Raw genomic sequence first — 27761 nt, forward strand, 5'->3', positions numbered from 1 at the left:
ACGCTTCTCCCTATTACCACCCCGTCTATTATAACCTTAAGGAACCTACTCTATCTACACCTCTCATAATTTTATAAACTTGCAGGAAGTTCCCACAATCCACACAATAATCATATTTTAAAAAATTAAAAGGGGCTCTAGATTTACCTGGGAAAACAATTTGGGACCCTGAATGATGGTGAGTGAGGAGATGTAGGGGAAGATGTAGCACTTTGCAAAGCTGCAGGGATATGTTGTGCCTGCAGGGTGGTTGGTGGGGAGGGACAAGCAAACAACAGATAATGTTAAGGGTGAGCCTCTCCAAATGTTGGCAATTACCCGAGTGCTTTTATTTGTTGGATTATCAGGAATATCCACCAAATGAAAGTACTCGGGTAATTTATTTTGTTCTCTACAGTTGCATTTTTCCAGGATAATTGCTCTGATGTCAGACCAACTCCCAGTTTGATAAAGCTAGCAGTGCAATCACAATATTGTCAGTTCTAGAGACAAGTCCTAAAAATGTACACGTTTTTATTCAAGAATAAAGACATTAAGCACTTTAACAGTTGTTCATTAAACTAGTCAAACAGGTCAAATAAATGATCACAATTTTGATTCCAATCAATCAATCTTTGGTAGGAGGGAAAGGATATAGAGAGCGTGGAACATAATGGGTTTATAAGTTGTCTTCTATGAACAAGAATCAGCTTAATGACATAGATATGATGGAGCAGCACTAATATTATGACATACTGAACAACCCTGTATGATTTATAGAGAGGTTCCCTCAACACCCATCATCCTGCAAATAACCTGCTCTAACAATTATATGAAACTTGGCCAGATTTTGACTTTTACGATTTTTTGCTTTCTTTAAATAATTCTTTGCAAGAATCTGAGCATTTTGCAATTAATTTTCTTTTCTATTTGTAATAATCTATTGTATTTATTCTTCCATTATTGGCATGAGAACATTTCACAATATCGGAATAAAACTCTGAAAAGAAGATGTTGGGTTGCCAAGATATATGGTGCAGATATGGCATGTAGAGTCTCCTGCTTGCCTCAGTCTGTCAGCAATTCTGGGAACTAATGGAGCAACATTTTTAAGGATCAGTATTGGGTTTGAGATCTGCATTTCTAAATACCATTGACTCTTTATCATAAAGTTACCAAAATATTCTTTAAAACAGTAACCATGTATTCTGGTGCTTAATAGTCCCTTTCTGGTGAATGATCTGTTATTGATTTCCACTCTGGAGTTTCACATGTTATGGTAGTGTAGTGATTAGCACAACACTTCACAGTACCGGTGACCAGGGGTCATTTCCCACTACTGTTTGTAAGGAGTTTCTGTGTTCTCTCTGTGACTGCAGGGTTTCCTCTGCATGCTCTGGTTTTCTCCCACAGTATAAATACATACCTGTTGGTGGGTTAATTGGTCATGTAAATTGTCCTGTGATTAGGCTAGGGTTAAATCAAAGATTGCTGGGCAGAGTAATTCGAAGGACCAGAAGGGCTTTTCTGCACTGTATCTCAATAAATAAATATAATAAGGTTTTGGTAGTTGAAGAGCAAAAACTATCAAATGAGGAAAATGATATTGGAAAAAAGTTACCTTTACTTAAAGAAGTAAATTATTCTCTATCCTTAGGATAAAATCTCTTTCCACATACAAAACCCATCACTTTCTGCTACACAGGTGGGACATCAACTTCCAGTTGTAATCATCACAAAGTAGTTAGTTCCATTGACCTTAATGGAGTCCAATGTTGGTGGCAAGTGTTTTCCCATTCTTTTAGTGCTATCAATCAAAGACAAACTTCACCTCCCTAGATTATTACCTCGGCATATCCAAGCTTGGCTTTATAAAGTATTCTCTAATTGAAAGATTTTAACAAGAAATTTTTACAAATCTCTGGTACAATAAGGAAGGTTGCTTTGCTTCTAAAATTAGTGAAATTGATCCTTTGAAGGTATGCTGACCAGCGACAAGCTTCCAAGCCTCCCCATTGCTCTCAGTATATCCTTCTGTCTGGCTCTCTCAATCTCTGTCTCTCTCTTTCTCTTTGTCTGTCTGTCTGTCTCTCTCTTTCTGTCTCACTCTCTCTCTGTCTCCCATTGCTTCTTCTCTGTTTCCCCTCTTGCCTTTCTTTCTGTGTCTCTTTTTCTCTCCCTCTCTTGCTCTCTCTTTTCACCATCTTCTGCTTTGCTGACTACTACTACTAGCATTAAAAGAAATGAAAATTGGTCCATCAGTGTAAATAATATACTACAGGAGCAAAGAGATTGCTACAACATAAAGAGATTGTTGCAATATAATTATGCCATGAACAAAGATTAGTTTAACTTTTGGTATATGCAGTGTATTTCAATTAAATACTGTGAAAACTACAGGTTAAGTGATGAAGATATGTTGTACAAAATAATTTTGATAACAACAGTGAACTGTTGTAGATGATAATGAAAGACTGCATGGTGTATACTTTGACGATGTGAAAGCTAAGTCTGGTGACACCTTCTAGCTAGAACTGGTTATGTAAATTTTGAAATAATGGAACAGCCCAGTATCAGAGCAGTTGTGATACTCATTTTATATGGCTGTTGTCAGAGATTCATAATAATTTTTGTGGCTGATGCTTGAATTGTTCATCCACATGCATGGTGGAACTTGTCAGCTCTCAGCCAGAATCCTAAGGGGAATATCTCATCATAGAAGAAAAATGGCATTAAATAATTTTTGCCCCACAGCAAGTGTGCCTCATGTCAGTGGAGGAAGGAGTGGTGGGTCAGCCCAGACAGATGGGATGAAAGTTTCTTCTCCCTCTGGTAAGCATTAAGGGTCTTTACTGAAATACATTCCGGCATGCAATCACTTCTAAGAAGCAGCAGGTCTATAACGTAAAACTGTCCACATTTGAGTTCTAATTGGGCAATCTCACTCAAAGAGACTATAACAGTGTTTAGCAAAGGCAATGGATGTGTATTGTTGAAGACTTTGCTCCCTTTTCTGAATTAAAGAGCAAAATTGCATTTGCTGGGGTTTCAGAGTGCCTTCCACTTGGGTATCAGATCTGGGAATGATTGATGTTATCACTGAATACAAAGAGGACACATTTTATTTTCCACTTCTGGTCACTATCCAGCTTGACCATTAAAAAGCAAATAAGATTGGAGAAGGTTACTGAACGTTCTCCAGCTGAAAGAGGAGCTGAGTAAGCAAAGATGGAAGAAGAAATTAAAGAAGAATGATCTCCAAAGTAGATCTAAAGAGATAAGTAGGCTACTCTTTCAGCCTTCTACGCACACAACTAAAAACTGATTCAATTCCGGGTGGTTTTAACTACACAAAAGCTTGGCTTAGCTTCTACATGTTACAGGATCAACAAGAAAGTAAACAATTGAAGTCTTTGAGAATGATGAAATATGCATGGCTATCTGTGACAGGCAGATAAAGTAAAGCAATTAGGCACGTAATCCGAGTGGTAGACAGCAGCAGCCCCAAGCTCTCTATTAGTTAATGTAGTTTGTACCTCCTCATCCCATCAAATCAGCTAACACTTCCACTAATTGGTTCATGAATTATACAGTTCCCATTATAATTTAATCACCAATAAACATTTTGGGCCGGTGTAGAATGTATCTCTCATTAATTCGTTAATTTAAGCAGATGGAAGGGTGATCGGATGAACGGGTGGCATACATTGCCTCGGGCAAAATAAAAAGTGGACAAATAAAATATAAAATAAAGGGAGGAGGAAACCTTTCAGGATTTCAGTTGTCAGAAACCTAATCTTCAAGCTGACAGCCGCCTTCCTCTCTGACACTGAAATTGAGTGACAGATTCATATCAGCACTTGTCAAATGCCTAAACATCAGGCTGGTTGGTAAACAGAGCACAATGTAAATTAATTCTCATCTTACAACCCTTTCTCTGTTCCATGAATATTTCAGCACAAGCAGCATAAATATTAATACTAATAGCTTTGCTCAGTAGTTATTATTTCTGTTTTATGACAAATATTCATAAAATATTCAGGACCTTTTAGAACATTTACACAGTTGAATGTGAGATTGCCAGCTTCCAGGGAAGTTTGAACATATTGGGGTGCTCTTGATGTTTTTCTAAATTAATTTATAATGAATGGTTAAATACATAATCTATTTTGAGCAGTGATTCACCAAAATATATGTTGGGGTTTCGTGCTAGATTCTCTCAACAGGTTGCCTGTGTTTTTTTTATTTTATTTTTAATTGGATTCATGAGTTTTATATCTGATGTTGTAATTTGCTTGAAGTACTTGCTAATTTAGCAGTTAATGGCAGCCAAATACAGTGTCTCTTCTGCCCCTGGAGAGATTTTATTCACAACTGGGGTAGATTTGTCACAATCAATTATGACTTAAACAAGAAACAGCCAGCGGGGGCTTTGCTGGAGGAACTCAATCTCTGAGACAAGACCAGCACAGCTGGTATCTGAGCATCACTCGATACACCAACTGTCTGAAAGGAGAAAACAAATAATGCTGAATGAGATATTTAGGTTTTCCAAAATAGCCTATATGGTTTACAAGTTATTACAATTCTTATTGCATTTTTGTGCAGTATTTACTGACTGGATTAAAATGATATACATCTTTTACGCTTTGCATTTTTGTTGCTGTAAAAATATTTAAATTGACTTATTTTAGTGTTGAGGTCCTTATGTGTAAATAGGTATCTAAAATCAGATAAAGAAAAGATAATTGTACACATAGGAAGGTAACATCATACTTTATTCATAGTGCACCATATATTTTAGGTAGATCACCTAGGGAGTATTGGAGGCTGTGTCTCTTTAAGATGGTGAATCTGTGGAGTTCTTTGCTACTGGCGGCTGATGGGGCCAAGTCTTTGAGTATATTTAAAGCTTGTGTTGATAGGTTTTTAATTAGTAAGAGCATCAAAGATTATGGGGAGAAACGGGAGAATGGGTTTGAAAGGAAAAATAAATCAGCCATGATCAAATGGCAGAGAGGCTTGATGGGCTGAATGGCCGAATTCAGCTCCTATGTCTTATGGCCTTATGGACATAGGCAGCTGTCCTGGAGCCCCATGTGGTGATGGGCATTTCTCCTTATCATTTGCTGTATTGGCACCTAAAATTCAATATTTCAGTGTATTTCATCTTTAAACTATTCTCTATATTTTGAATGTGACTTTATTAATATAAAATTATCTTGCAATACTGAAAATGCCATATCAGTGAATGTCAATTTCAAAAACAGGTGAAAGATTTCAGTGGATATTATACGTAAAGATGGTGCTAGTGAACAATGCGACCAATAGCGATGTTCTGCAGACAGTTCACAAAACTACTTTTACTTCTTCTTATTTCAAATATGATTCTACTGCTAAGCTGTATGTAATTGGAACCTGAGATTTATATTTTGATGATGTGTTTTTGAGCCAGTTGAGCAACTTTGCTGTCTCCGAGGGATATCCATGAGATTTGGAGCAGAGTATGCGGCTTGGAAGCCTGGAGATGGGACTCGAGCCCACGATTGACTCCATTGCTTCTCTCCAATGGACGCATTGAGCAAGACTGAAGTCAACAAGGATGAGCGCTGAGGATGGGAGGGTGTTTGGCACTGTCTGCCTGCACCTGACTGGTCTTCCTCTCCCTCTTGCTAGCTGCTGTTGGAGGAAAGTCCAGGAGTCTTGGCATTCACATTGCAAGGATTGATCAGCAAGGCTGTTGTCTCATTTTGGGGGACTTTGAAGTTCATCTTGCATGTGTTTCAAGATTCTCGTTACTCTTTTTATTGCTGTTTTTGATCAGTTTAATCAGGCGAACAATGGGGCGCTTCAGCAAAGAATGGCTCTGTGGCCAGCAGTGGGCTATCGGCACAGCAGTGAACTAGACTCCTAATTTGATGTTTGACATTCTATGTGTTGTTCAATCACTTTTTGCTGTTTGCACAAGTTGTTCTTTTTCACATGTTGGGTGTTTGATATTTTCTTGAACCGGTTCCATTGTGTTTCTTTGTTTCATGGCTACCTACGGAAGGATGAATCTTAGAGTTGTATTCTGTATACATACTTTGATAATAAATGTACTTTGAATCTTTGGATATCATCCTTCGTCTCAATAAATACAAAGACCTTTTTTGAGGGGCTATCTATCAGCCACTCATTTGTAATTAACCTTTTCAATAGACTAATTCCATATTGTATTAAGTCTCTGGCTTGTTTTGACCATCGTACATACTGATGAGTTTTAGTCTGTTTCTGAGCAGGAACCTCTCACACATTCAGACTATATACTTTAGGCATGTTTTGCTGCTTTTTCATAGGGTTTTCTTCCTGGAAGTTCCAGATGATGCTGTCGTTGAGCGTCTTTCAATGAGAATGGTTGATCCAGCCACAGGTAAAAGGTCAGTGTTTCATTTTATCTAAGCAGTTGGGTAAGCCTTTTAAAAATAACACCGTATATGTTCAGCATTCTGATCCATCTTGTACAGGTTTATTATTTAAACAAACAGGGAATGATGGAAATAAACCTTTGATATTCCCTCTTAATATTTCAGACTCCATCTTGGCCTGTCCAGTTTTTCCATATAAATTAAACTTATCTATTCCACCAATTGGTTTAGTAAAGTTTCTGAACTATTATTGTCATGCACCAAGATACAGAGAAAAATTTGTTTGCATATTGCATATATAAATCAAATCATTACACAGTGCATTGAGCTAGAATAAAATAAAACAATGTGACATTAAATGTAAAAACTACTGAAAGAGTGCAGTACAGGTAAATGATAAAGTGAATGATCATAGTGAGTTAGATAGTCAAATCAAGAGTCCATTTTATTGTTCAAGAGGTCCATTCAAGAGTCTGGTAACAGTGGGATAGAAGCTGGCCTTGAGCCTGGCGGTACATGCTTTCAGCCTTTTGTACCTTCTGCCCGATGGGAGAGAGAATTTCCAAGGTAGATGGGGTCTTTGATTATGCTGGGTGCTTTACTGAGGTAGTCTCCATAGAGGAGAGGCTGGTTCCTGTGATGTGGCCAGAAACCCCTGCAGTTTCTTGCAGTCACATGCAATGCAGTTCCCAAACCAAATTGTTATGCATCCAGAACTAATGTTTTCTATAGTGCATCGATTAAAAGTAGCTAAGAGTAGATAGGGACATACCAAATTTCTTTTAGTCTCCCGAGGAAGCAGAGGTGTTGGTGAGCTTTCTTGGCCATGACATCAACGAGGTTGCACCAGGGCAGGCTATTGGTGATATTCACAGCCAGGAACTTGAAGCTCTCAATCCTCTCAACCTCGATGTAGACAGGAGCATGTGCACTGCCCCTCTTTCTGAAAGCTCGTTTGTTTCGTTGACGTTAAGGGAAAGTTTGTTGTCATGACACCATGTCACTGAGCTCTCTATCTCCTTCCTGTGCGACTTGTCGTTGTTTGAGATACGGCTCACTACAGGCTGCACTTGCCACCCTGTAGATGGAGTTAGGGTAGAATCTGGCTATGCAGTCATGAGTGTACACGGAGTAGAGGAAGGGACTGAGGATGCAACCTTGTGGAGCATCAGTGTTTAGAACAATTGTTGCTGCCTATCCTTACTGTTGGTCAGATAGTCCTTCCTTAAATAAGGAAACCATTCCCTTATTCCAGCTGTGGTCTCATCAATGCACTTTAGAACTGAAACATTACCTTCCAACTTTGTCTTAATTTACTAATCATATTCTTTCAACATTACCCGCATACGACCTTTTTGTGAATTCCTAGGACATCCGGGTCCCCGTGTCTCAGAGTTCTGTAGTATCTCATCAGATAGATAATATGTTGCTTTTTTATTATCTTTCCTGCTAATGAGCAATTCCTTAGTTTGCCGAATAAAACGCCATTCACCATATCTCTGCCCATCACTGATCTATATCCTTTGCCACATTCTGATATCCTTTCCACAAATTACATCTCCTACCTGCTTTTTTGTCATCAGCAACTAATTTTGCAACTGCTGGATACCTTGAATATCAATCTAAGTTAGTACCAATCCAGAATGTCTCCTTGTAAAATCATGTTAAACTTTGGCTCAATAACCCTCTTGTGCTGATACCTTATTCTCCTCTGTAAGCTGCACTGCATCATTCTTTTCACAATATTAAATACATCTAATGCATTTAATACTTTTGAAGAAAGGATTTGAATCACTTTATTAGAATGTTCCTGTGATTGTTTTAAGTGAGCTGTTTCCATAAAAACGTTAAAATATAAAAGGGCAAGTGGCAGGAGATCTATTGTTTAATACTATGTTTAATTTTCCTTTGCAATGGAGTTGGTAAGAATTTAATAAAATACAGCCTTAAATAGCAAAGGGACAAAGTGTTATTTGGATTAGATTTAATGAACATAATCTAACAAACCAAACTTTGTGTCAATTAGTCAATGGTTAGTCATAGAATCATAGAGAAGTACAGCACAGAAACGGGCCCTTTGGCCTAAGGAGTCCATGCCAAAACCATTTAAACTGCCTACTCCCATCAACCTGCACCAGGACCCTCCATATCCCTACTATCCACGTACCTATCCAAACTTTTCTGAACACTGAAATCAAACTTACATGCATCACTTGTGCTGGCAGTTCATTCAACACTCTCACAAACTTCTGAGTGAAGAAGTTTCCCCTCAAGTTCCCCTTAAACTTCTCACCTTTCACCCTTAACCCATGACCTCTGGTTGTACTCCCACCCAAGCTCAGTGGAAAAAGCCCAGATGCATTTACCCTATTTATACCTCTCATAATTTTGTATACCTAAAAAATTGAGGGGTAAAGATACAGATATCAACAGTGGCATGGACAGGCACATAGACAAATGAATTTAATTTATAAAAACATCTTATTACATCTCAACATGCTTCATATAGATTGGTTTCCTTTCAAGTATTATAATTGTTATATAGTCCTATTGAGCAACTCTTTTGCACACAGCAAGTTCCATCAAAATCATTGTTCAGTATTGGTTGGGAGAGGGTACAAGCCAAAATATTAGTTAATTCCCTGCTCTTCAGTGAGTTGTCTAATATTGAGACTAATAAAGCAAAGACTGAGGAGCCAAAACTGATTAACCCATTCATATGAGTGATGATGTGGACCTGGTATCAGCTTTGCCAAGAACCTAGTAATTCAGACAACTATCACCCAAATCAAGCCCCAACAATCAAAAAAGTTCTCCGAACCAAAAGGCATTAAACAGGTCATCAGCAAAACAAAACAAATGACACATAAACTAAAGTAAAGTAAAGATCGCTAATAAGTCAGCCCGAAGCAATAAGTTATTGATTATTCGGTGTTTGTGTCCTTACTGAAAGTTGTGATATTCTCCTTGTGACTGTATTGGATCTTATAATCAAACATAAAAGAGCACACTTTACGCCTTATGAAGTCAGATATAAACATGAAATATTTCAGCAAAACCTGGTATTTCAAGCACACAAGTAAGATCATAATTATATACTTACCTTTACATTAATTATTCAGGATTTACTTTGCTTAAATTCATAAATCTCTTCTGCTGATGATCACTTTTGTCATCTGTTTGGAAATATCCTAGTTGGTAATCAAAGATAATATTTATAGTTCCATTCAAATTTTTTTGTCTCATTTTTAAGCAAATGCTGCAAAGCTAAATGCAGCCAATTACTGTACTTATGGTTGGTTTATTTGAATTGCTTTTCCAAGCTTCCTGTAAATCTTTGTCTGTAGCCATATGGAAAATCCATGTAATCAAAAACCAGCGTGTCCATACTGAAGGATTCGTAGCTGTCCTTGACAGCAAATGTAGCTGAGCTTCAAAAGCTTTTAAATTAAATTGCATTTTTAGCAACTTGGACAAGATTGCAACTGGAGAAGGGTGACAGTGTCCACTTGTACCAGAGGATCCTCACTAAGCAATCTGGCAACTTAAGATTAACTTGCAGCCCCATGTATCAAGGAACTGGCACAGAATTATATGCACATGCTATGTGTTAAATAGTTCCATTCTTTTTCTTTGCCAACGTTTAACCCATAAGCATGATGCTTTTTTCATTGCACAGCTATTAAGGTGTGCCTTGACATACTTACATCTTCTTATTTCAGGTTTTTGTAACAATCTAGCTGTATGATATGCAGTCACTTGCTTATATTCAAGAAGGTTGGGCACGCGCCTGTCATTCTACATCTCAACTCTTCTGCTTTGCTTGTCAGCATGTTGCTATGTCACGGCCCTAAGTATGTCTCCAGTAAGGTGTTTCCATTAGCGTTTAGGGAAGAAAGGAAGATCTCCTGTGACATGCCTAACAAACACCGATCATCTCAATGGCAGGCAGACAGACCTCCCTCTAGTCATTGCTCATTTCTCTCAGTGGAGGTTTGCTGCCTTCAGCTGGAGGAGGAAACAATGAGAAACAAAGAAAGAAATGGGAATTTTAAAAAATCACAAAGGATATGAAACTATAATTGTGAAGGCAGAAATATACATACCTTCACTATTCCAAACAAAATCAAGGAATGTATTTCTGTAGGAACATATTTTAAAGATCAAAAGATTATTCTGATAGTGGGCTCACCATGTAAATGTACTAATTGTATGCAGCTTGTTGGGTGGGAGGGAGGACTTGTGGATGTACTTGTAGTATGTCCTCTCCTTTCCTCTCCCCTCATCATCCTCTCTTCCCCTCCCCCTCCGTTCACACATGTCTGTGTGTGTGTGTATACATATATATATATATATATATATATATACACACACACATACACACATACATACACACACATAGCAAAAGTACAAGCGTCGCTTTAAGCTAATGTCTCCATGTCTTCTTCCATGTAGGGGTCCTGAAGGTAATGGGGATAGCTCTTTTGTGTTAGTCAGTGAACTGCAGCTGTCTTGAGCTTAATGCAGAAATTGTAATTCGATTTCTAGACCTAAATCAGCATTTATGTTCCATATGAACTTCCTGTGTCCATCTTCTAACGCTATCAACATATCCTTCTATTCCTTTCTCACTCACGCTTATCCAGCAAATTAATAAGCCTGAAGTTGTAATATATTAACTTTACACTAACAGAATTGTGGATTTTGTGAAATTGCAATATATATTAACATAAGTTTCCTAATTATGGATTCAGATTTATTTATTTATCACACGTACAGTGAAATGTGTCATTTACATTAACATCCAACAGAATTTGACAATGTGATGTTGCCACACATTCCGTTGCCAACATAGCATGCCCGCAATGCTTGGCAGAACAACACAGAACACAATAACCAACAAAGCAAAAGCTGTAAAACAAATCTAATTCCTCCCTCCCTCCCACCCCTCACACACACCTACATACACAGTCCTCTGACCCCATCTTTGGCCCCCAATGGACTCGTAGATTCAGACATGGGGCTTCCACTTCCCAGAAGATTCGCAGAGACTAACAGCCACAGGCTTCCACAGACTTCAGGACTTCCAATTGACCTTCGGGCTTTGACCTCAGACTTCCCTACTGAGAGTAGATTTAACCCCACCTTTGACATTCAAAAGCTCTGCTAACATAATTCCCCCCTCCCCCACTCCCACCATCATCTTAGTTGGACCAACTATATAAACTTAGTCCACTCCTCTATTCTCTGTGCATTCATGACTATGTGGCTAAGCACAGCTCAAATACCATTTATCAATTCACTGACAACTGGCATACAGGAATAAGATAGGTCGGCTGGCTAAATAGTGCTACAACAGTGACCTTGCACTCAATGTCAGAAATCCCAAGGAATTGATTGTGGACTTCAGGAAGGGGAATTCGGGAGAACACAAACCAGTCCTCATGGAGGGTCAGCAGCTTCAAATTCCCAGGCATTAACATTTCAGATGATCAACCTCAGGCCCAACTTATTGATACAATTAGGAAGAAAGCACATCAGCGGCTATACTCAATCTGGAGTTTGAGAAGATTTGGTATATCACCAAAGGCTCTAGCAAATATCTGCAGATATACCATGGAGAGCATTCTGACTGGTTGCATCACCTGGAAGTGCCAATGCAGAGGGTTGTGGACTCAGCCAGCTCCACCAGGGCCACAGCCCTTCCCGTCATTGAGGGCATCTTCAAAACATGATTCATCCAGAAGGTGGCATCCGTCATCAAAGACCCTTGCCATCCAGGACGTGCCCTCTTCTCATTACTACTATCAGGGAGGAGGTACAGGAACCTGAAATACACACTCAACGCTTTAGGAACACCTTCTTCCCTCCACCATTCTAGTTCTGAACTTTCCATGAACACTACCTCACTATTTTGTTCTTGCAATATATATATATATATTTTAGGAAGTCTTATTCTAGTTTATCGTAATTCTTATATGCATTGCTCTGTACTGCTGCCGCAAAACAACAGATTTCACAATTTATTGTCGTTAATAATAAATCTGATTCTGAAACACCATGGCTACACCCAGGATCTCAGAATTTATGTACTGACATGCCTTCAAACTCTGCAAATTGGCTCCACCCTTCATTAGGCACAAATAAAGAATGAGGTAGGGTTTTGTTCACTTGCTCAGAGGAGTGCAGCTCCGACAACATTTAAACAGTTTGGTACTATCCAGGAAAAAACCGCTTGGTTGATTGGCATCCGAATCCCCAACGCAAACATTCATTCCCTCCACAATGGCTACTGGCATCACTTACAAGGTGCACTAAGAGCAACTTGCCCACGCGTCTTTGCCAGTGTCTCCCAAATCTGCAACCTTCATATACTAGAGAGGCAGCAGGCAAATGGGACTGTGAGGCAGTCATAGGGAAATGCCTTAGTCATAAAGTCATAGCTCACAACAGTAAAGACCCAGGTCATTCAGCCTATCTAGTCCGTGTTGAACTTATTTTGCCGAGTCCTGTTGACCCACACGTGGACCATATTGCTCCATATCCCTCCCATCCATGTACTTATCCAAACTTCTTAAAAATATTGTAACCAAACCCACATCCAGCAATTCTGCTGACAGCTCGTCCACTCTGAGTGAAGCTCAGGTTCCCCTTAAATATTTCACCTTTCACCATTAACCTATGACCTCTAGATCTAGTCTCCCCCAACCTCAGTGGAAAAAGCCTGTTTGAATTAACCCTGTCTATACTTCTCCCCTCTTTGTTCTACGCTCCGGGGATTAAAATCCTACCCTATTCCACCTTTCCTTATAACTGAGGTGGGCATAAAAATGCTGACGTGCAGCAGTTATAGAGAATGTCTCTACCTGTAAATTTTCCTTCAGGTGGTACACTGTTCCCACTAGGAAATTCATTTGTGCTCATTCATTCTTTTTTAAAATTCTGGAACTTCCTTCTTAATAGCACCGTGGGAGTAATTCACAGCCTACCATTAAATTCTCAGAGGAATTAAATCCCGGTCTTGGTAATGATACCTAAATTTCCCACAATAATATAATTGTTGATATTTTGCATTGTTTATCCTACTGGGGAGTACACACACACACACACACACACACACACACACACACACACACACACACACACACACACACACACACACACACACACACACACACACACACACACACACACACACACACACACACACACACACACACACACACACACACACACACACCTTTAGCCCATCTCCACCACTTAAACTCCGGTATTTACCCATTTGTTTTCCATATCCTACAATGCAACCCTACCCCTGATCTCTAGATACCTCTCTCCAACCCTTCAGAATTCCAAAACTCACCACACATCTTTCACGCCTCCTAGATTTTCAGATCCCTTGGTTATTGGTTCAAGGTGCTGATGCCATTCGAAGTACCCACACTGTGTATTCACCTTTCAACGATCCCTCCTTCAACTTCCTTCCAGAAGTCCTGCTTCCCAAAGCCTCTTACCCTCCCAGCCCCATTCTAGTGGGCTTTGACCCAAGACCATGCCTCATCCGAAGAACCTATTCCAACAATTGACGTAATGCTCAAAATCTCCTCTTGTCAATGCTTCCCATACTATTCTGTCGTGCACTTTTATTAAATGAAATATTCACCATACAAATATTATTTCTACATTCTAAGATTCTGTTAGCCTGGATCCTATAGTGGCATGATAAACTTTAAAGTTTGTGTATCATTTTGCCATTAAATCTGCCTTTAGTGGCATTAGTGGGATTCAGGTTTAAAGCATAAGCTAGAGGGCACAGGATATACAGTGATGGTCACACAGGTTGAATCAGTAATCTTCTAAATTAAGTTCAGAGAAAGTACCACAGCTCACAGGTGCAATGGTATTCTACAGACAGCAGGCAAAACAGAAACTAAAACTGAATAATTCATCACACACGATTTTCCTTGCTTCAGGGACATAATAAAATTAGGTATTCGATTGTTAATTTAAAGTGTTGCCTCGTAGACAGGACACACAAACTGTTTCACAAAGGTCTAGGCAACAAATTAATAAAGCGTTGATGTCTATGACAGTACAAACCATTAGAGCTTCAACGTACCGTTTCATCCTGCAGATTTTATTGTGGCATTTATGTCACTATTAGAACAATCTGGAACAGCATAGGCTTTTCCTATAGTGATGACTAATCGAGATGTCTCCTGTGGTGTCAGGAGACAATCGCATTCAGTTGATAATTGACCGTGTTGATGCTCAGGAACTGTGTCATGTTGTACACTTTAATGATACAAGTTATTTGCAAAAGCAAGCTAACAAATGTAAAGTACAGGGTGTTTAAAAATAGAAGAGTTTCTACTGAATTGTGATACAGCTGAACATGCAAAGGAACTGATAGAAGACTTAACAGGGTCTTTCAGTCACTCCTGTTTCATGCCTTAAGGCTGATGGTAAGAGGCATCCTGACAACAGACATCTTGTGCAGAACTCACACTGATAAGGCGTTTCTCATTTTGAACTTGCTAGCTCAAAGGTGATGCCCAGCTGAGACCAAGCCTGGCAGGCCAGTTTACAACTAAATTCTGTGGTCAAAAGTGAAATGTAGGTCCTGACAGCGAGTGCCAAGACAGTAATGATCTATTCATGTGGGGTTACTGATCTCTTTAATGGTGTTGGGTTAGGATGTGGAAATCAGTTGAGGTGGCAACCCCATGAAAAGGGATTAGAAGCTGAAGCCGCAGGCCTCAGCCTCATTCATATGTATACTATTGGACCGTCCATTCAAAAGCTCATCCTGTTGGGATGGGAATGGTCCCTATGGGGAAACGAGTCCGGGTGTTACTGGTACAGGGTTGTGAGAGTCGCATTAGTGGCTGATCATGGAATGTGTGCCCTCAGCTGGAAATGATCAAGTAAACTCAGTGGCCGCATTATCAGGTACACCTGCTCATTAATGCAAATATTGAATCAGCCAATCATGTGGCAGCAACTCAGTGCATAAAAGCATGCAAACACGGTCAAGAGGTTCAGTTATTGTTCAGACCAAACTTCAGAATGGGGAAAGAAAAGTGATCTAAGTGACTTTAACTGTGGTGCCTGATGGGATGGTTTGAGTATCTCAGAAACTGCTAAAATACTGGGATTTTAATGCACAACAGTCTCTAGAGTTTACAAAGAATGATGCGGAAAACAAAAAAAAACATTCTGAGTGACAGTTCTGTGGGCAAAAACACCTCATTAATGAGAGAGATCAGAGGAGAATAGCAGACTTGTTCAAGCTGACATGAAAGTGATAGTAAATCAGATAATCACACGTTGCAACAGTGGTGTGCAGAAGAGCATCTGTAAAAGCACAACATGTTGAACTTGAAAATGAATGGGCTACAGCAGCAAAAGACCACAAACCTACACTCAATGGCCACGTTATTAGTTACAGGAGGTATCTAATATTGTGGCCACTGAGTGAATGAAATGCCATTGCAATCTACTGATGTGTATCATGAATATAATTTTTAGCAGGTACAGTTCAACAATACAGCCTTCTCCTTTGTTTTTAATGTTGGTATACTGTTTTGTCTCATCAGTGTATAGAGAACAGGATATCTTTGGTTATAATCTCCCACACTCTCATTTCTTTCTCTCACACACACCACTGTGGGCAAGGACTATTTACACTTTGTAGGAGGAATTGACACCTCAAATCATTTGCCAAGCAACTTCAGTGGAAGATGTCAGGGAGATTGCTTGTAGTTAATATCCGAAACCAAAAAAAAGAAAAAAATAGCTTTAACATTGGGATCTGTCCATTTCCGCAAACATGTTTTGACCTCACTGTACCACATTAGATTTCATTCCCACACAAAGCTGGTCACAGGCAGTCTTCAGGTTACAACAATATCTGTTCCTAAGAACTGTTCATAACCTGAGTTTTTCAGAAGTCAAAAATGATCTGAAACTGTGTGGGAGAGGATCACAAGAAGAGCAGTGATGAGAGAGCAAGCAGACATAAAGACACTGACACACTGAGTGGGTGAGTCTGCTCATTGGACCCAGCCCCTGATTGCTGTAGGTCAGTGAGGGAGTGTGTATGGAGGGGTGGCTGTGAAAAAAGAATGCACAGGAGAATGTCCATACCTTCCCTCAGAAGATGCCTGTAGTCCCACAGCAATGTCAAAGTCAAAGTAAATTATTATCAAAGTATGTATATGTTACTATATACTAACTAGAGATTCATTTTCTTACAGGCATTTACAGAAAAGTAGATACAATAGAATTTATGAAAAACTAGACATAAACAAAGACTGACAAACAGCCAAAATACAAAGGAAGACAAATTGTGCTAATAAAAAATACATAATTATACTGAGAACATGAGTTGTAGAGCCCATGAAAGTAATTCTGCAGATTGTGGAACTAGTTCAGAATTGTGATGAGTGAAGTTATCCACACTGGTTCAGGAGTCTGATGGTAAATCTATCCCATCCAGAACACCGGTCTCCCAAAAGCTCATTCATGTGAACAGGGTGTCCATTCACAACCTGCACAAGCAAGTTTCCCAGTAATACTAAAGCAGACTGCACAGTCATTAGCTTGATGCTCTCTGTGGTAACTTGCTGTGCATGAAGTGTCTGCTATGCTTCTTAAGTTACTCTTGTGAGGACGTTTCCAAAGTGCCTTAGTGCTACCCAGGAGAGTTCATACTAGTTCGGCGCTGGTCCACAGGTCAGCAGGTGGAGAGGTTGAGAACAAGGTAAAGGTTGAGGAAAGTAAGCTGAATCCAGCAGTTTGCAGTGCATCTATTTTAACGTGTACTCATACACCTAACTATGCTATTGTGGCCTTTGCAGGGATTGTTTGAGGTAAGGGTAGAATTGACTGCTCAATATTCTATGCTATGGATGTTTTAGGTGTGAAGTGAGTTACATCACTGATTAGGGAGAATGTCCTTGCTGCATTAGGTATATGATCTTAAAGGGGATCATCTGGCAAAAATTTCTCAAAAATAAGAAAGGTGCAATCACAAGAGAGTCATAGACTTGTAAGGTATGGAAACAGACCCTTCACCCAACTCATCCATGCCCGCTAAGATGTCCATTTCTGCTTAACTATTTTCTCTGGCATCTCGTTCCATGCACACTCCAATCACTGTGAGGAAAAGTTGCCCCCCAGGTTCCAATTACATCTTATCCCTCTCACCTTAAACCTATGTCCTCTAATTCTTGATTTCCTAACCATGCATTCACATTATCTGTGCCCTTCAATACTTTATACAGTACAACTCTATAAGGTCACCTCAGAGTATCTTATGCTCCAAGGAATGAAATCCTAGCCTGCCTAACCTCTTCCTATAACCTATTTCCTGGGGTCCTAACAGTATCTTCATACTTCCTTTCTGCAGCCTTTCCAGCTTAATGGCAGATTTCTTACAGCAGGATAACCAAAACTGAACACAATACTCCAAGTGCAGCCCCTATGATGGACTTAGTCTTACAGTCCTTTCCTTAGCTGCATGTCTCTTAAGTATACCTTATAAAATCCTTAAAGGCTATTTTCTAAATATCACTCAATATTCCCGTCTAGAGAAATGAGTCTCAACATGGTCAGACTTCTTCATAGTTGAGAAGTTCTGCTTTTCACTCTCTAAATCTCTTTTTGCATTTCAGTAACTCTTGTTGTGATGTAGAGACCAAAACCAAGCACTTGTTTTCCGATCAATGTTTAATAAAAGTTTAATCTTTCTGCTTTTTATTCAAAATGAAAACAAAGTATTATTTAATTTCAGTTTATCATGCTGTGTTGCTGCTCTTAAGGACCAGTGTATTCTCAGAATTTTTTGTTCCTAACTCCTTAACACTGTTCTGTTCTATGAATGTTGCTTTTCTTGCTTCCCAACCAAAATGTACTACTGCCAATTATAAATCCATCGTAATATTATTACCAATTTTGTACTTTGTCACAGTCTTACAGCAGGAATCAGCATCTATGGAGAGGAGCAAACAGTTCACATATGGGGCCAAAACCCTTCATTAGATGAGTTCTTCCAGCATTTTGTGTGTGTTGCTCTGGATTTCCAGCATCTGTAGAATCTCTTATGTTGATGATCTACTGCAGGAATCTACTCCCACCTCCTCAGTTTAGCAAAACCAGTTAAATCAGAAATTGTGCTTCTGATCATGGTCAAATTATTTATGCAAATAGAGAATGTGATCTGATCCCTGCATCAAACAATATGTAAAATAACTTTACACCATTTGTCAATGACCAGTAATCTCAATTTTCCATTCAGTAGCCAGTTTGCTATCCCTTTTGCCACCTACACCCTGATAACATGGTATGTTAAAAGACATTCGGAAATCCAGATATATTATTTCTACTATATTACTGTACCTTTTTTCCAAAATCAGACATATCAGTTTGTTCAGGCATGGATGTTTCTATGTAAATATTCCACTATCGCTCATACCTAGAGTATTGACTGGGAATCCCATACTGTAAAAGGACTAGGTAGGATAGAGTTTGTCAAATGTGTTCAGGAAAGTTTCCAAGTTCGTAGAAGTCCCAACAAGAGAGCATGTGATACTGGATTTGCTAATAGGGAATGAGACAGGGCAGGTGACAGAAGCTTGTATAGGAGAACGCTTTGCATCCAGTGACCACAATGCCATTAGTTTCAAAGTAAATATACAAAAAGATAGGTTAGATCCGTGGGTTGAGATTCTAAATTGGAGAAAGGCCAATTTTGATGGTTCCAGAAATGATTAGAAAAGTGTGGATTGGGACCGACTCTTTTCTAGTAAAGGTGTACTTGGAAAGTGGGAGGCCTTTAGAAATGAAATTTTGAGAGTACAAAGCGTCTATGTGCCTATCAGAATAAAAGGCAAAGTTAACAATTGTAGGGAACTTTGATTGCCAAGAGATATTGAGGCCCTGGTTTAGAAAAAAAGGAGGTGCATGCAGGTATAGACAAGAAGAAACGAATGAGGTACTTATGGAGAAATGCAAGAGAACACTTAAGAAAGAAATCAGGAAGGCTAAAAAAAGGCATGGGGTTGCTCTAGTGGACAAGGTGAAGGAGAATCTTAAGGGATTCTACAGATACATTATGAGCAAAAAGATTGCAAGGGACAAAATTGGTTCTCTGAAAGACCAGATTTGTAATCCATGTGTGGAGCCAAAACAGATGGAGGAGATTTTAAATGCATTCTTTGCATCTTTATTTATTTGGGAGATGGATATAGTCTATAGAAGTGAGGCAAAGTGGTGTCAACTTCATGAATCCTGTACAGATTACAGAGGAGGTGGTGTTTCCTACCCTAAGGTAATCATGGTGGATAAATCCCCAGAGCCTGACAAGATGTTCCCTTGGACCCTACAGGAGGTAAGTGTAGAAATTGCCGGGGGGCTAGCAGAGATATTTAAAACATCATTAGTGACAGGAGAGGTACCAGAGGAGTGGAGGTTAACCAGTGTTGTTCCACTGTTTACAAAGGTCTCTAAATAGAAACCAGGAAATTATAGTCTGGTAAGCCTGACATCCGTTGTGGGAAAGTTAGTGTAATATATTCTAAGGGACTGGAGAAATAAGTTTTTGGATAAACATGAACTGATTAAGGATAGTCAGCATAGCTTCATGCATGATAGATAATATTTAACCGATTTTAAATAGTGTTTTGAGCAAGTTACCAGGAAAGTGAATGAAGATGAGGCAATGGATGTTGTCTACATGGACTTTAGTAAGGCATTTGACAAGGTTCCACATGGGAGGCTGGTCAAGAAGGCTCAGTTGCTTGGCATTCAGGATGAGGTAGTAAATTGGATTAAACATTGGCTTTGTGGGAGAAGCCAGAGAATGATAGCAGAGGGTTGCCTCTCTGACTGGAGGCCTGTGACTGTCAGTGTGCCACACAGATTGGTGTTGGTCCTTTGCTGTTTGTCATCTAGATCAATGACCTGGGTGATAATGTGGGTAACTCGATCAGCAAATTTGCTGGTGACACCAAGATTGGGGGTGCAGTGGACAATGAGGAAGGCTCTCATGGCTTGCAGAGGGATCTGCAGCAGCTGGAAAAATGAGCTGCAAAATGGCAGATGGAATTTAATGCCCACAAGTGCAAGGTTTTGCACTTTGGTAGGACCAACCGGGGCAGGTCTAACACAGTGAACAGTAGGGCACTGAAGAGCCAAAGGGATCTGGGAAAACAGGTACGTAATTTATTGAAAGTGGCATCACAGGTAGATAGAGTCGTAAAGAAAGCTTTTGGTGCATTGGCTTTCGTAAATCAATGTATTGCATACAGGAGATGGGATGTTATGTTGAAGTTGTATAAGACATTGGTGAGGCCTAATTTTGAGTATTGTGTGAAGTTTTGGTCACCTACCCACAGGAAAGCTGTAAACAAGGTTGAAAGAATGGAGAGAAAATTTACAAGGTTGTTGTCAGTTCTGAAGGAACTGAGTTATAAAGAAAGATTGAATACGTTAAGACTATTCTTTAGAATGTAGAAGGTTGAGAGGAGATTTGATAGAGGTATACAGAGTTATGAAGGTTATAGATAGGGTAAATGCAAGCAGGTATTTTCCACTGAGATTGGGTGGGACTACAATGAGGTCATGGGTTAAAGGTGAAAAGTGAGGAGCTTAAGGGGAACATGAGGGGAAACTTCTTCACTCAGAGGGTCATAGAGAGTGTGGAATGAGCTGCCAGCATAATTGGCACATGCAAGCTCGATTTCAATGAAAAGTTCGGATAACTACATGGAGGGCTACAGTCCTGGTGCAGGTTGGTGGGAATAGGCAGTCTAAATGGTTTTTGCATGGACTAGATGGGCTGAAGGGCTGTTTCTGTAATGTACCTCTTTATGATTCTGTGACTCTTACTGGCATAAAGGCAACTTGGTTCACTGGTTCCTTGGACTTGTTTTCTATTCAAAGATGGATGTTTTTACATTTTGTATAAATAAATTATTCTATTGCAGGATATCAATACTTACAATATAAAAGGTTTAATTAGTATGTGAAACGAGGGAAATAAAATAAATTATATTTACCATTATTTTATTCAGTTGAGCTAAATCCCCACAAATCCCTGCTTGTGAGCTTTTCAGTAGATTGGATTGTAAATATTCCCAATAACCCCTACAGGGGTGTAAATACTACCGGACCAGACGTACCCAGGCATCACCCTTGATGAAGGTGGCAGAGTTTGTCGTCGAAACGTCGGTTGTAATTGATACCTGTACCCAAAAAGAGCTTATTTGTCATATATGCCGGGAAAGCACTAGATCCTTTTTTTAACCCCTACTTTCCATCACATTAATGTATTTCCCAGTTTGAATATTCAGCAGCATGAGTGCAATGGGAGATAAGGACAATGGTACTCTGAGTTTTCTCATAGTTTCAACTGTTCAGTAAGCTTCTGCAGTGTTTCTTAATTGGCTAAATATTCAATGCAAAATAAAGTATTTCAAATTCATCAATTAATGTGCACATTCTAATTGCAATATCTACTGGCAATGAGCTCGCTGTGACATCCATTATGCTTTTTCTTTAGGTTTGATTTATCTTTATGTTTAATTAAACCAACTCCAATTACACCACCTGATAAATTATTTAGAGGGACACTAATTTTTTGTCAAATATAGTTAAGAAAACAATAATATACATTAACTAATCAGCCTAGTTCTACTTACTATGATACAGCTCACCATGATGCTCAAGAACTTATGATATTTATTGCATCAAATTTAATTAGTCATTACAAGTATTTAAATTGTGGTCACATGCTTGAGTGTAAATATTTGCAATATATCTGATTATTATCCTTAATGTGCTATGCATAATTTTAATATCTTCAAAGTTGTTTGAATATTGTAGGATAACATTAAGATTTATCCCAAATGAATTCTCTGTATCATGGCAGCATTTGATATTTTCAACACTTTTCATAATGTTATCCAGAATGATGATAGATTTTTCTCTTTGTCTGGAAACTACTCAGTAACTACATTTTCAGATTTCTGCAGGAAAGATATTTATGGAAATCTGTGTTCTGAGAACGTATTCCAAATGCATTAGATTAAAAACATATTTTACTAAATTCTGATAGGGAGCAGATTTTAAAAATATTCATAATAAACTTTGCAGCCACAATTACTGCACATTGTAATGTTAGTAATTTATGAAACTAAGAGAACGAAGTTCTGTGAAATCAATCTTCTGCAAACTTGTTTTTCAGATATCATTCCATCTACAAACCAGCACCAAATAGTGAAGTTTATGGTCGCTGCAAAGTAAATCCTAAGGATTTTGAGGAAAACGTGCAGAAAGCACTGGAAGTGTATCATGCCAATATCTCTGAGTTGGAGCAATTCTACAAGCCTGTAATTCGTGTGAATGCAGACCAGGACCCTCACACAGTATTTGAATACATTGAGAGCTGTATCATCAAACCTTTGCCTAAGCAAACAAATGTCTTTATTTGATAAGACGGTTTCTCCAATACCTTTACTTCAGTTTGTAGTCATTATTATTAAATTTCACTGTAAGTCATTTACTGAACAATAAAACAACTTACCCCAAGATATGCCTTGCTTTCCAAAGTTCAATCAGATGTTACCCAACAATAAATACAGTTTATATGTAAATCTTTAAAAATTACAGCACTCAGGGATAAATATCTCAAATGAAAAAGTTCTTGAGTTGAATATCACAGCAGCCATTACATTAATGTGTAATACCGTTGCAGGGTGAGTTCAAGGTCAGGCAATAATCAAAGTGATCTGTGATCTTCCAGTCATTCATTACAGGTAGCTAAGCTTAGGCTGAGTATTGGACCCACCAAGATGAATGACTGCAAAGTACAAATTGCACTCATCGCTTCTAACCTTGATGAACAACTGCCAGGGTTTGTTCAGCGTTAACATTTTTTTCATTCAGAATTATATGTTTCTATACACAATAAAAATGTTAGCCACTGGAATTTCCAATGCATATGAAACCCAATGAATGCATGGTGCATGAAGTATTTATTCATTTGTTTGTTTAGAGATAGAGCATGGAGTTGGCCCTTCCGGCCCTTCAAGCTGCACCGCCCCAGCAACCCCTAATAACACCAATTTAACCCTAACCTAATCACAGGACAATTTACCATGACCAGTTCACCTACCCGGTACAGTTTTGACTGTGGAGTAGGGTGGGGTGGGGGTGGGGGAAACTGGAGCACCTGGAGAAAATCAACGCTTTCCACGAGGAGAGATGCCTTACAGAAGATGCCGGAATTGAACTCTGAACTCCACGCCCCAAACTGTACTAGTGTCCGCTAACTGCTACACTACGGTGGCACCCTCAGGAACTGCAGGAGATACAACAACTGCAGGATTCTACAAGCTAACTGCAAGTTTGTGTAAGACAAAACGTAAAGTGTAAAGATGAACTTTAGCTTCATCTGTCACATGTACATTGAAACATATTGTGAAATACCTTGTTTGCGTCAAATCAAAGCAGTGAGGGTTGTGCTGGGAAGCCTGCAAATGTCACCATGCTTCTGGCCATAGCAACGTAACATGCCTACAACTCACTAACACTAATCTGTATGCCTTTAGAATGTGGAAGGAAACTGGAGCCCTTGGAGGAAACCCACATTGGCATGGAGAGAATGTAGAAATTCCTTACACACAGTGGCAGGAATGGAACCCTGATCTTACAGCTGGTATTGCGTTAACCATTGCACCACCACGCAGTCTTCCACTTCTGAAGAAATTCTTAATATGTGTCTTAAGGAATCATGGGGACTTCAAGCAGTGCATGAATTAGGCTGACTTGTGTGGCCGGTGCCAGATTCTAGAGCGTGCAACAAACCTCGAATTGACAATATTACATTGCGTCATGTAACCTGTGCAAAGATCAATGTTTGCAACTGCTCCCCAAAGGCTCTAATGAGGAAAATGTTATCAATCCAAGGTATATGTCCTTTTGGGACTTCCTAATGATGGAGCGTGCCCAAGAAGAAGGCAATATTTAGGGAACTAGTCTCCCGCACACATGCAAAATACTAACATTTATACCTGGATGATCCTTTGGCCTGTTACATCTGCATCAGTCTCTGCCAATCCTGACATTAAAATATCTTATCCTTCTCAGATTCAGAATCAGAATCAGGTTGAATATCACCGGCTTATGTCATGAAATCTGTTGTTTTGTGGCAGCAGTACATTGCAATACATAGTAATAAGTATAAATTACAATAATAAATATATATAAACATTTTAAATAAGTAGTACAAAAAGAGAACAAAAAAAAAACATAAGCGAGGTTGTCATGAGCTGTCTTATCTAGACTCGTTAAGCTCTTGTGTTTTCAGTTTATTCTTGTCTAGTTTATACTGACTGGCTCGGGTTTTCAGCCTACTGTGATTATTTAAAGCGGACTCCCAAATACCGCTTATCGTGGGGACCTTGTGTGTTTTGAGTATGATTCATCTCACAGTGTTGCTCATTCAAACCACCGATGTTCAGTTGGAATTTCTACAAATAAACTCTTGTTTCTCTCTCAATATGGGAGTCTGTCATTCCTCCGCACCTGGGTTCAGTCAGTTGTCAGTGCACATCGTGACGGAGGTAGTGTACATGGGTTCATTCATAAATCTGATGGTGGAGGGGGAAAAGCTGATACTAAAACATTGAGCTTCTCTACTTCCCCTTGGCAGTAATAAGGAGAGAGCATGTCCCAGATGGTGAGGGTCATTAGTTATGGAAGCAGTCTTTTTGAGGCATTGTCTTTTGAAGATATACTTGATGCTGGAGAGGCTAATGCCCATGATGGCGCTGGCTGAATGTGCAACTTTCCGCAGTGTTTTCCAATCCTGTTAAGTGGCCCCTCCATACTAGATAGTGATGCAACCAGTTAGGATGCTCTCCATCTGTACATCTGTAGAAATTTGCCAGTCTTTGATGACATACCAAGTCTCCTTAAAGTCCTAACAAAATATAGCCACTGTTAGACCTTCCTTGTAATTGCATCAATATATATGGCCTATGATAGATTTTCATAGATGTTGACACCCAGGAACTTGAATCTGATCACCCTTTCCAATTCTGATCCCTCCGTGAGGACTGGTGTGTGTTCCCTTGACTTCCCCTTCCTGAAGTTTAAAATCAATTCCTTAGTCTTACTGATGTTGAGTACAATGCTGTTATTGTGACACCACTCAACCAGCAGATCCATCTCACTCCTGTACGCCTCCTGGTCACCATCTGAAATTACGCCAACAATAGTTGTGACATCTCCAAATTTATAGTTGACAGTACAGGTGCCCAGGTTTTGAAGCTTGTTGATTAGTACTGAGGGTATAATGGTTTTATAATGGTGTTGAATGCTGATCTATAATCAATGAATGTAAGTTTTGCTATTGTCCAGGTGATCCAAGGCAGAGGGGAAAGCCTGTGAGATCCACTGTAGACCTGTTGTAGTGATAGGCAAACTGCAGTGGGTCTAGGTCCTTCATTCTGGCCATGACCCTCTCAAAGCATTTCATCACAGTAAATGTGAGCACAACTGGGTGATCGTCAATGAGGCAGCTCACCCTGCTCTTCTAGGGCACGTATGATTAGCAGGTGGGAGCCTCTGACTGCAGCGGTGAGAGATCGAAGACGTCCTTGTGCACACCCGCCAGTTGGTTGGCCTAGGTTTTCAGAGTACTTCTGGGTATACAATCCGGGTCTGACGCCTTGTTCACCCTCATGAGAGATGATCTGATGTTGTCCTCCAAGACAGAGATCACAAGGTCAGCAGATGCTGCAGGAATTCACGCAAGCATAGTTTTATTCTCCCTTTCGAAGTGTGCGTTAAAAGGTATTGAACTCATCTGGGAGTGAGGCATCACAGTTATTCATGATGTGGGATTTCACTTTGTAAAAGTAATGGCCTGCAAACCCTACCAGAGCTGATGTGCATCCGATTCCATCTCTAGCTTATATTAGAATTGTTATTTCACTCTTAAAATAGCTTTCTGTGGGTAGTACCCGGAAGATGCATTAATAGAACTAGATCACTGATTAAATGGATTACTTATTTATTTGCTGATTCTGTTCAACACAAAAGGGCTTAAGGGCAATAGATGGTCATTTGGCAGCAGTATTTATAGAGCTGGTATTACCCAAATCCAGCGACTGGCCGAATTCACTGATCCTGTTGGAAGATTTCAGGTGAGGAAGACCAAGTTGATTTTAGACTGGAACCAGCCACTGATTCACCTCTGCCCCTCCTCATAATCCAGCTGCCACTCTCTGCAGTAGGATCTTCATATATTTGTCCCTGGTGACCTGCTATTTCATCCCAGGTGACACCTACAGATTCAAGAGTTTTCAGTCTGACCCCGTGCCTGACACTTAATAGAATCAGAATCAAGCTTATTGTCACCGTCTCATAGGGCATGAAACTTTTGTAGCAGAGCTACAGTGCCAAGGCATAAACTTAATATAAAATGCAAAATAAATAATGCAAAAAGAAGGAATAATGAGGTGGAGTCATGGTTTGTTGATTTATTTAGACTGAGAAACAGTGCGTAACAGGCTCTTCTGGCCCAATGAGCCGCGCTGCCCCACAGCCCTCCGATTTAACCCGAGCAATACACAGGGCAATCTACAATGATCAATTAACCGGTACGCCTTTAGACAGGGGAGGAAACCGGAGCACCCGAAGGAAACCCATGCCCTCAGCAAGAACGCGCAAACTTTTTTTTTAACAGACGACGCTGGAATTGCGCTCTGAACCCCGACGCCCAGAGCTGTTAGAGCGTCGTGCTAAACACTGCGCCACTGTGGACAGTGCAGGGGAGGAAGCTTTTTTTGAATTGTTAAGTGTGGGTGTTCAGACTCCTGTACCTCCTCCCTGCTGGTAGTATCAAAAAGAAAGCACTTGTAATTTTATGTTCAATAATAATTATTTTCTTTCATTAGCTCTGCTAAGGTACTTACAGAAGGGTAAGGAGTATCAGCGAAATAGGAAATAAATAACTTATTAGTTATTTAAATGTATGCTGCTATTATCGATGAAATCACTGCCTTCACTGACGCTGCTGTGTCTGCTGATGATAAAATGCATTAACTAAATATACCAATTATGCAATTTGCTATTCTCTTAATGACAGCACATTTGTAGTAAAGCTGTTTTATGCAGTTTCCATTTTTCTTCACTTTGGCGAGTACCGAGATGAATGCAAACAAGGAACTAGGCTCTCTCCTACTGCTCCTTTCCATGTCGTACAAGCAGACTCGGGTCAGTCAGTGACCTTCAGGCATCCGCTGGGAGCGAGTACTGAGAGCAAGCATTGAGCCGTGTGGCAGCAGAACAAGTTAATACTCT

General features: G+C 39.6%; 1 protein-coding gene across 3 annotated transcripts in view; it reads left to right on the top strand.

Annotated features, from left to right (window-relative positions):
- Positions 1 to 22979, top strand: part of ak8 (adenylate kinase 8) — a 146020-nt gene extending 123041 nt beyond the window's left edge. For 2 of the 3 annotated variants that reach the window (XM_073052695.1, XM_073052697.1), the window contains 2 exons: positions 6318 to 6398; positions 22636 to 22979. In XM_073052695.1, the coding sequence (XP_072908796.1) occupies positions 6318 to 6398; positions 22636 to 22882 (328 nt within the window). In that variant the 3' untranslated portion in view covers positions 22883 to 22979. The remainder of the gene's footprint in view (positions 1 to 6317; positions 6399 to 22635) is intronic. The other variant, XM_073052696.1, reaches the window with a different exon arrangement.
- Positions 22980 to 27761: the final 4782 nt, after the last annotated feature.

The sequence above is a fragment of the Hemitrygon akajei genome, chromosome 7, assembly GCF_048418815.1.
Source record: "Hemitrygon akajei chromosome 7, sHemAka1.3, whole genome shotgun sequence".
Taxonomy (NCBI): domain Eukaryota; kingdom Metazoa; phylum Chordata; class Chondrichthyes; order Myliobatiformes; family Dasyatidae; genus Hemitrygon; species Hemitrygon akajei.